Source organism: Octodon degus, unplaced genomic scaffold (genome assembly GCF_000260255.1).
Source record: "Octodon degus isolate 3935 unplaced genomic scaffold, OctDeg1.0 scaffold00076, whole genome shotgun sequence".
NCBI classification, from domain to species: Eukaryota; Metazoa; Chordata; class Mammalia; order Rodentia; family Octodontidae; genus Octodon; species Octodon degus.
The window spans coordinates 9862672-9873583 of NW_004524652.1; the positions used below are offsets into that span (position 1 = coordinate 9862672).

Consider the following 10912-nt stretch of genomic DNA (forward strand, 5'->3'; position numbering starts at 1 on the left):
TATATATATATATATGATCTATCCATCTGTCTGTCTGTCTGTCTATATATCACGTGAAAATGCTGTGCCATTTCATTTTGGTTCAGTCCTGTTTTGGTGCTGGGGTTGACACAGGGCCTTGTGCTTTCTGAACATGAGCTCTGTACCTCAGCCCTCCTTTTGGTTTCGCTTTGAGTTTTCCCTTTGCTTCCTCCCCTATGTACAACTGCAGCTGTTTGATCTAATTTTAGGGGAGAGTCAATCTTTGAGTTTCAAATGGAAAAAACTTATTTTAGTGTTTTTTAATTAGGCTAATGAATATAGCCATGGATAGTTGCCCTTTTCTTTGTGTGTATGTAAGTGGAGAGACTTGAGATCAATTCTGTCAGCAAGTTTCAGGTGTTATTAACATAGTCATCATCCTGTACATGGGGCCTCAAGAACTTGTTCATCATGCTGAAAATGTGTATCTTTTCCTACTGCCAAGTTCCTAATAACTGCTATTATACTCAGTTACTGAGAGTTTGATTTTTTTTTTTCTTTCCAGATTTCACGTAAGAGTGAAATGGTATACAGTGTTTGTCTTTCTGTGCCTGGCTTATCAGGCTCAACCAGGTTGCAAATGATAGCATTCCTTTTTAAAATTAATTAATTTAATGTATTTGGTACAGGGTCTCACTATGCAGCTCAGACTCGTAGTGATCCTCCTGTTTTCAGCCTCCCCAGCTCTGGGATTACAGGCGTGTGCCATCATGCCTGGTCTTGGTGACTGGCTCAGCATGCCCAGGGGTGCGGCCAGTATGGCGTGTGGTGCCGGGGATTGAACCCAGTCCCAGTGCTTAGTCCACTGAGCTATCTCACTGGCCCTTCCTTTTTTTAAAACTAGTATTCCATTGATTATATCACATTTCCTTCTGTTATATATAGGATGTCCCTCTTCTGTTTTCATTATTTCTCTGTTCACAGTACGGCTCTTTCTGTGTACTGGCTATTGTGCAGAACGTGACTGTGCAAACCAGTGTGGGACAACCGGTGATCAGTGTAAAGGTAATAGCCGTTGTCTTCTTATCTCGGAAGGAACTGAAATACGACGTTGGTGGTGGAGAACGGTTTGATTCCTTGACTGATCTGGTGGAGCATTACAAGAAGAACCCTATGGTAGAGACGCTGGGCACAGTACTCCAGCTCAAGCAGGTGAGCATGTGGGAAAACTGAAAGTGCCTTCATGGAGTTTAAAAAATACTAATTTTTTTAAAAAAATTATTTTATTTTTTTTATTGAGAAATAAATATGAATGAGACAGTTTCACAGCTGATTAATAGGACAGATTTGATAATCAGTACACCGTACATTGTTATCTTTTTAGTGGTTATCCATGGTACAAGAAGCAGACAGGATATTCTATCCAAACACTGTTAGTACACCTCTTTCTTCTCATTGAATTAAGCAAAAGTAGCTGTAAATTTATCCTATTTTGTATATATAAATACAAAATGATCTTTCCTTTGTATCCTTTTTTTTTGTCCTGTCAGAGGTGAGTATTTTATTGGCATCTAAATACTATAGGTGTTTGAATTCACCTAAACTATCTAACACTGTCTAGCAGTCTATAATACTAGTGGGTTATCCTCAGAAGTTATTGACTTGAGCCTTTTACAGCTCATTGTATTAATAAGGATTTACTTTATATACCTTGTTTTTATAAAAAATACTAATTTTTTATTATTTTTTTTAATGATTTTTTTTAAATTTTATTTATTTATTTGTGTGTGTGTGTGGCCAGCTCAGCCCACCAGGGGGGCGGGCCGGCTGGCATGTGGTGCTGGGGGATCGAACCGCGGTCCCTGGGCTCTGCTAAGCTTGTTCTAAGTAGGTGCTTTAGACCACTGAGCCATCTCACCAGCCCCAAAAATACTAATTTTTTAGAAAACATTTTTTATTTTTTTATTTTAGAGAAGGGTCTACAGGTTATTCAGGGTCTCACTACTAGATTGGACTCGTAGTGATCCTCCTGTTTACAGCCTCCCAAAAGCTGGGAATACGGACGCACGCCACCATGCTCAATCTCAATTGCTGTCTCAGCGTACCCCGGGGGTGGGGCCAGCACAGCAGGCCCGGGGATTGAACCCTCATTTTTGTTTTTTGAGACAGTGTCTTACTGTGTAGTTTAGGTTGGCCTTGAACTCATGGCGATCCTCTTGCCTTAGCCTCCCAAGTGATGGGATTATAGGCATGTGCCACCACACCTGACATAAAAATGGTAATATTAAAAACCTCAAAAATTGTAATATAGAATTTTCTGGACATACAAAACATGTCAGTCATCTTTCTACCACTGCAGCAAGATATCTGGGAGAATTCTGGCTCTGAGAATAAACTGGGTTTCAGAGGTCCCAGTCCCTGCTTGACTGTGTGGCTTTGGGGATCTGGTGGTGCTGTACATCATGGTGGGAGAACATGGAGGCGGGGCCTATTCCGTCATGGTGGCAAGAAAGCAAAGAGGCACAGGAAAAGCGTGTGTACCCGATTCCTAGCTTGCTCCTACTATGCCCTGTCTACTGGAGAGCATCTCCCACATCCCAGTAGAGCCATGGCTGAGGAGCAAGCCACCAGGACTTGGGCCTGGTGACATTCAAGATCTGTAGTATTGTACCAGAGTAGACAGCATTAGTTTCCATGTCCCCACACCCATCTTCAGTTGTGATCAGCTCTTCAAGTCTTTATTACTCTGCTTATTGTTACTGCCTATGATATTTGTGGTTTGTGGGTTTTTTTTTTTTTTTTTTTTGTGGTACTGGGGATTGAACTTGGGACCTTATACTTGCCAGGGAGTTGTTTATGCTGCTGAGCTATCTCTCCAGCTCCTTGTTTTTTTGAGGCAGGGTCTTGCTTTGCAGTTCAGGTTGCCCTTGAACTCACTATATAGTTCAGGGTGTGTTTGAACTCAAGTTGTTCATCCTGCCTCAGCCTCCTGAGTACTGGGATTACAGGCACGCACCACTAGGCCCAGCATTCCTTCTGTGATATTTAGAGACAAGTTCCAGATACTACATCAGGTCCATGTGCCTCTGTAAAACTCCTTGAAGAGTTAGTTTTTTGTTTTTTGTGCTTGTTGGTGCTGGGGATCAAACCAAAGGCCTCAAGCATGTTAAACATGTGCTCTACCACTGAGATATTCTCACAGCCTCTCTACAGCATTGTGGAACTTTTGTTTATTCTTTTTCTTTTCAGACAGGGTCTCACTATGTAGTCCTAGCTGGCCCTGAACTTACAGTCTTCCTGCTTCAGCCTCCCAGGTCCTGGGATTATAGGAGTGCACTCCTGGCTCTCTTTACAGAGTTTTTAAAGAAAATTTTCACTGTAGGTCCGCATTTGGTTAGTTACCTGTAGGTGTTCACACTTACTATCTGTGGAGTTGTTATTTCAAAGTGTACTTTTTTTTTTTTTTTGGATTGATTGATTGATTAATTTAGTGCAGGTCTTGCTACACAGCTCAGACTCATAGTCATCCTCCTGGGTCAGCCTCCCCAGTGCTGAGATTATAGGCATGCACTACCACACCCAGTTTTGGGGCTGCCATGGCAAGCCTGGGACCTGGGGCCTGCTTGGCATGTGGTACCAGGGATTGAAATCAGGACCTTGCTGTTGCCAGGCAGATGCTTAGGCTGCTGAGCTATCTCCCCAGCCACAAACTGCAACCTTTTGACAGCAGCTGTTTTTTAATTTCTAAATCACATTGTGGTCTATGTATAACGAAAAATAGGTGAATTTCTATTAGTGAGGAAAGTATATGTGAAGATTGAAGAAAGATATATAGTATTTCCCAACAGGACAGAGAAGAAAGCCCAACTGGGTTTGAAAACTGTTGTGAATTGCTGTGTTCTGTGAATTTCCTGCCTTTGCCGTTGTGAATACAAACATGAAAGTCTCTTTTCCCCCTGTGTTCTAAAAAGCATTTTTTCTTCTTTTCCCACCACCTGCTACACTGGGATAGCCCCTCAACACAACTCGTATCAATGCTGCTGAAATTGAAAGTCGGGTTCGAGAATTGAGCAAATTAGCTGAGACCACAGATAAAGTCAAGCAAGGCTTCTGGGAAGAATTTGAGGTAAGTTATGAAGAAATTGTTGGAGAATGAGGTATAAAATCTGTTTTTGATGGCAGAGACATTGGTACTATGTTTGGACTTAGATCTGAAAGACCTGACATCCTTTCTTAATTTCTGCCATCGATATTTGTGGGGTGAGCTGCCGAAGGGGCTTCTTCAAAATAGAAGAGCATTGTGTTCTCAGGCAAGGAGCTGGCAGTGAGCACTGGCTGGACAAGCCAACAGTTACATTTGCCTCTTTTGGTTTGAACTGCTGGCAAAACCCCAAAAAACCAAAAAGATCTACTTCTTCTGGAAGATGTCCCAGCATTCACTGGGTCTTTAAAAAGACTTTGTAGCCTCATTACAGTGAAAGAGTCAAAGAGAAATACCTCCTGTTTGCTCATTTGATGGTTCAGATGGACAGCTTTGGGAAGTTCGGTAGACTGATTCCTCTCCTGACACCTACTCGGGTAGGAAATTGTCCCTGGTGAAAATGACCCATGTCCTGTTGGCCTTCTTATGTGTCTCTCACCCATCCATACTGCGTGCAGCCTCTTTCTAGTTGAAAGAGGGGAAACAGTGCTAAAAAGCTTCAGTGAGAGTTTCAGTGATAGCTGTGAGTTAGTTTTTTTTTTTACTTTTTTGGCATGGGGTGGGAACCCAGGGCGTCATGCTCTGAGTGCTCTGTTGCATAAACATCATGCGCTCAGGTGCTCTGCTGCTGAGCTGTATTCCCAGCCTCCCAGTTTTTTCCGAACATTTTGAAATTAATTAATTAGTTAATTAATCCATTTATGTATTTATTTATTTGGTGCAGGGTCTCACTATGCAGCTTGGACTCATAGTGATCCTCCTGCCTCAGCCTCTTGCATACTGAGGCAGGAGGACTGCTAGAGCTTAGGAGCTTGAGGCCATCCTGTTCAAGGTAGGAAGACCCTGTCCTAAACAAGCAAGAAGACAGAAAGTCAGAGTTTTTAGTTACATGAAAGACTTTTCCCTTAAAGTGATGATAAGGTTAAAAAAAAAAAAATTAGAACACGGAGGTGAATTTTTCATTTTTGGCAGAACTGGGGATTGAATTCAGGCCCTTGCACTTGCTAGGGAAGCAGTTATTCTACTGAGCTGTCTCCCCGGCCCCTGAGGTGAATATTTTTAAAAAATTATGGTAGTATTGTACATCACTGCATATTTATTTTCTTACCTTACTGGGGATTGATTGAGCTCAGGGAGCGCTGAACTGCATCCCCAGCCCTTTTTAATTTTTTTGTCAACACAGGATCTTGCGATGTGGTTCGGACTCGTAATGATCCTCCTCCTTCAGCCTACCCAGTGCTGGAATTACAGGCACAGCAGGCGGTACTGGGGATTGAATTTGGGACCCTGCACTTGCCAGGCAGGTGCTTAGACTGCCGAGCTTTCTCCTCGGCAAATTTTTAAATTAAAGAAAAATTTTTTTTTCTATATGTTTAGTACAGGGTCTACAGGGTCTCATTTATGTAGATTGGACCTTTTTATTTTATTTTATTTTTTTTTTGCGGAACCGGGGATTAAACTCAGGCCCTTGTGCCTGCTAGGCAGATGCTTATTCTACTGAGCTGTCTCCCAGGCCCTCATAGATTGAACTTTAGTGATCCTCCTGTTTTCAGCCTCCCAAGTGTGGGGATTACAGGCGTGTACCACCACGCCCTGCTCAGTGCACCCCAGGGGCGGGGCTGGCACAGCATGCTGGAACCCTGGCTACTATGCTATGCCTAAGCAGATGCTTTAGCCTGCTGAGTTATCTGGCTGACACCCAAATTTTTTTATTTTGAGATAGAGTGTCACTAAGTTGCTGAGTTGCCCAGGCTGGTTATAAACTTTTGATCCTGCCCCCTCAGCCCTGAGTAGCTGGGATTTCAGGTGTGGGCCACCATGCTTGACCCAAAATGAATAGCATTTTTAAAAATTAAAAATTATATTTAGGAAAATAAAAAATTATACAGTTCCTGGCACTATGATCGACTCTTTAACACCAGGTTCACTAAGAATAGTGCTTAGGGAAGAAAGTTAAAAATTTCCCAAGAAGCTTGTGGTTGTGGTTTCCTTGAAACTGGGCCTAGCTCTGTAGTCCAGCATTGCCTGACTCACAGTGCTCTTTTTGCCTCAGCCTCCCAATTGCTGGGACAGTAGGTGTGTGTCACCACGATGGCCTAAGCTGTGTGGGTTTTTCATGATCCACTTGGTGGTTAAGATGTGAGTTCACTTAACTCTTCTGGCCATGGAAAAAGATGGCAGTTAGGGATGCTGACATGGTGGATTTACTCTGTGACCTGTCACGTTCAGCCCATCCGTCATGTATCATTAATTACAAAATGGGGGGAAATTGAGTTGGCCTGCGGGAAATGGCAAACAGTGAGCTCACTTGTATACGTGCTCTGTGTAGAGGTCACGCTGCAGTGGAAAAATCATTGTGCACTAAATCAGGGCATTAAGGTTGCATGACTACGGAAACTCTCTGAAGAGCTTTTTACAGCTCTGCTGTACTTGTTTCTTTAGTTCAGTCAGTTTTTAAAAAATTGACCTTTTAAGACTGGAGCTAGGAGAATAAGGCTAAGAACAGAACAAACCATCTTAGGAAAAAAACCTGAGATACTTGGAAGCAGATAGTCATTATAATTTAAATCCCCTGGAACTGGAGTTTGATCCATAACCGGAAGGCATTATGATGTTAGTGATTGCATCTTAACAGTTTCTGTGGCAGTGATAAACTTGGGATCATACCTTCCTCTCACTGTGCTCTGATGGTCTTTAGAGCTAACTCTAGCTCTAAATTTTCATGCTGTTGGTACTTTAATTTTGCCAACCTTTTATTTTTTGATCTCTCTGTCCAGCTCCTGTTTTTTTGTTCATCTTTCCGTGTCATTTGAGGTACATTTTCCCAGAGGGCACTTATAAATTACTTTTGCTTTGGACACTTCTTAAAATATGAAGCTTTTTGTGCAGCTCTCTGATTCTTTTCTCCTATGGTGCAGAAATGAATTCATTTCTGTACAGTCAAGACTGAATTTGATCTGCATTGTCTTCGTGTTTGCCGTTGGTGGTTGTGCCATCACCTGGGTCTCTCGTGTATCTCTGCTTGTGAACGTGGAGAGGTGGCTCCTGAGCCTGGTGCATGCCTGCAGTCTCAGTTTCCTGGGAGATGGAGGATCACAAGTTGAAGGCCAGCCTGGGATGTACATAACAAGACCCTGTCTCTAAGTACATTTTTCTAAAAAGCCAGGATGTATTGCCCAGTACTCCTTAGGTTTAATCCCCAGTACTGAGGGGAGAAAAAAGGAAGAAAAGGTAACTGATTGGTTGAAGTAAAATTTGATTAGATGAATCTGGACAGTAATGGGTGAGGCAGGTTACAGTTTATAATTCTGTGCCTGTAACGTGCACTAAAACGTGGCTGCATTTACACAGCGTTCGCCCGCTGTGCCTTCTCTTGCCTCTTGTGTCCTCTGGGGCTGATCTACGTGGGCACCCTGTGGGCTGAGCCTGGGCACTGGAGTCTGACTGCAGGGCCTGCAGGAGCCAAATTGCAGGCAATGATCTGCTGCTGACATCATCAGGCCTTCCAGTCTCCAGCCACCCCGATCCTCCCATGCCTTGCTCGCCATATACCTGCTTCCTTCGCCTTTACTTTCAGCAGATTCTGCTGCTTGACTGACTCACCAACCTTACATCATGTCCCTTTCAGATCTTGAAACTAATGACTTTGCGTTGTTGTACCAGTGTTTTAGAGATGCTGTGGCTCAGAGGCCATCCATCTGTGCTCCACAGAGTGTGCCAAGAGCACAGTCTCGTAGAACGTGGAGGTCTGCTTAGACCACCCTGTTGGGGGCAACATAATTGTCAGAGACCATGATTATAGTAAGCTGGTAAACACACCAGAAAGACCTCCCTGCAGATGCTGCTGGTTGCAGTGATTTCCTGTATTTAGCAAGTAGTTACTGCACACAGGCTCTGTGCTAGATTTTGGAGAACAAATTAGTCTGATAGTTATGGAGGAGACAGTGAATAAAGAAGCAGCTAACTGTTCAGCGAGATACGGGTAAGTGTTATGGAAACAATATAGCAGGGTAAGATAGAGATAGTGTGTTAAGGGGATGCTACAGTTTTACATAAGCTTGACAAGGTAGATTGGAGTGGGGACCTCAGGAAGAACAGTGGCACAAGTAGCAAGTGTAAAGGCCCCGATGCAGGTGTGTGTACCCACTCTGGCACTCCAGCTGCCCGAGGGAAATGGGAGCAGGGAGTGGTGGAAGACATTATGGGCCTGTGGAAGGCCTTTGGCTTTTACAAGGGGGAAGATGAAAAAATGTGAAGTGTTTTGAGCATGGAGTGACATGAGCACACTGGCTGGACTAGGGCGGAGCAGGAACCCAGGAGGACTGAGCTGAGTGGAGCTGAGGGGGCAGGCAGCTGAGGCAGAGGCTGAGCTGGCTTGTGGAGTGGCTCTGAAGGGACACCCTGCAGTGTTTGAAGGGAGAGTTGGGAGCTGCTCTGGTGTGGCAGTTGCAGCGTGGCCAAGGGAATGAGGGTTAGCTTGAGCCTGTGGTGGACGCAGCTGCCATCCACCTCTAATGAGAAGCCTGGGAAGAGCAGGTGCCAGGAAGCCATCAGCTGCTTCACATGTGTTCAAGTCTGGGCTGCTTCTTCCTGTCCTGTCACAGTGTGATTTGGAGGTGAATTCCCTGGAGCTCCAGGAGGCCCTGTGCGAGGGTGCTCCGCCTTCCTCCGCCAGCCTCAGCCTGCCTCCGCCTGCCCTCTACCCTGCCCATCACCCTGTCTTCACTCTCTCAAGATGTTCCTGCTTCCTGCCCTTTCCTGGCTCGTGCTTCCTGTTCTCTGTGCACTTGGCACCGAATCCTTTCCTTGGTGCTGCTTACCATGCTTGGATTTCTTGGATGATTTGTGTGGCTTGTGGTTTTAATTCATTGTGGGTCTAGAGTGCAGAGAACATTAGTGGGCTCCTGGAATAAAGAGAGGTTCTGTTTGGGAGAAACTGATAGGGTACACACATACAGGTATGTTTTGAGCCTGCTTTTTTGGGGGTAGTAGTGGAGATGGAATTGAGGCCCTTCACACCAAGCTATATCTCCAGCCCTTTTTGATTTTTTTGTTTTTGTTTTTGAGTCAGTTGATAAGTTACCCAGGCTGGCCTTAAACTTGGCTGTCCCTGCATCAGCCTCCCAGTGGGCGGGGATTGCAGGTGTGTGCCACCTGCCCAGCTTGATCCTGCCTTTATGATGCTGTGTGCAAATCCTTTGGGAAAATAACTCCACCCCTCAGGCCCCAGGAGGACAGGTTTGGTTTACTGTGGCCCCATAATGCAGCAGAACCTACGTCCAGTTAAGTATTCATGGGCGGGTTGAAGCAGAGCTGTTTTTAGTACTGAGAAGTTGCATGGGATTGAGACCCTGTGTGTGCCTTTGGGGAGAACAGCTTTTGATGCTTGCACAACCTGTGCGAATGCCCTATGCTTTGCTTTGCAGCGTTCTGCTTTACTGTCACACTGCTTGTTTCCTCGTGGAGGCTGCTGGCTTGGTGCGTGTGCATTATGGTCTTTGAGGTTCCTCTATACACAGGTCCACGAAGCTCTAACTGAGGATTGCAGCACTGGGTTTCAGAAAGATACTACTTTTTGAACTTGCTGTTCCTGATTTTTTTTTTTTTTTATCACCACTAAAATAAACAAAACAAGACAGCCAACCTATACAACACTTTATTCCCTAGGCTTGTTTTTGACTTGTGCTCTAAATTCACTTCCTGTAGTAATCTCTTGCTCTAGCAGCCCAGCCTCCTTGACTAGTCTGCAGCCTCTCTGAAGTGGCTGAGCCCTTTGGATGCATGCTGCGGGCCTTTCGCTGGCGGCCAAGCGGATATCCCAGGTTCTGCCTGCAGTGCCACTGGAGGAGCCAGAGGCTTTCAAGCCACAGTCCAGTTTGATTTCTTTAAAGAGATTACATTCTGCTCAAGGGAGCTATAAATCCTGCTTAGAGATGGTTAGGTTTTATGGAAACACAGCTTTAACAGCGCCTCAGAGTTGAGTCCAGAATAATAATTCTTGTTGGTGCTCTCTTGCAGAATGTTGCGCCTTGGTGACCAAGCCATACCATCACAAGCCCCTGCCCCTAGCCAGGGTCCAGCCCCTGCTGCACAGATCTGAGTCTGACTTCTAGTTTCTTAATAGAGGAACTGTTACCTTCTTGGGGATAGAACAGTTCATTAGTCAGAGGTTCATGATGCATGTTAAATGCTGCATTGTGGAGAGATTCCTTTGTTTCCTGTGTAGTATCTTTTTCTTTTATTTCTGCCTCCTCCTACTCTTCCCAGGTACATTTTTCTCTTTAGAGTTGTTTTTATTTGCTGGAGCTGCTTGACATCTTTAAAGACTGCTTAAGACTTGAAGGTCTCAGATCTGCTTAGCCTTTCCTCTTTGCCTTCAGATGACCTTGTTCTTGCCCCATTGAGTATCCCAGGGCTGCAGCCTCCATCTCTTCTCTGCTCTTTCCTTCTGCAGCCTTGTGCTGCATCTTTCTCCCCTGGACTGCAGTGACTCTGGGAAGACACAAGTGCCATTCATTCGTTCATCATTCATTTTCATTCATAGTGTTGCCCAGCCCACTTTTATTTTTTGGAGATAAGATCTTAGTAAATTGTCCAGGCTAGGCTTGAATTTTTGCTCCTCTTGTCTCAGTGTCCCAGAGGATTGGGATTACAGGCATGTGGCGCCATACCTGGCCATAAGTAGTTTTTTTTTTTTTTTTTTTTTTTTGGGCAGAACTGGGGATTGAACTCAGACCCTTGCCAGGCAAG

General features: G+C 44.5%; 1 protein-coding gene across 2 annotated transcripts in view; it reads left to right on the forward strand.

Annotated features, from left to right (window-relative positions):
* Positions 1 to 10912, forward strand: part of Ptpn11 (protein tyrosine phosphatase, non-receptor type 11) — a 102935-nt gene that overhangs the window by 49983 nt on the left and 42040 nt on the right. For both annotated transcript variants that reach the window (XM_004635932.2, XM_023720492.1), the window contains exons 5-6: positions 1057 to 1173; positions 3974 to 4087. In XM_004635932.2, coding sequence (XP_004635989.1) covers positions 1057 to 1173; positions 3974 to 4087 — 231 coding nt within the window. The remainder of the gene's footprint in view (positions 1 to 1056; positions 1174 to 3973; positions 4088 to 10912) is intronic.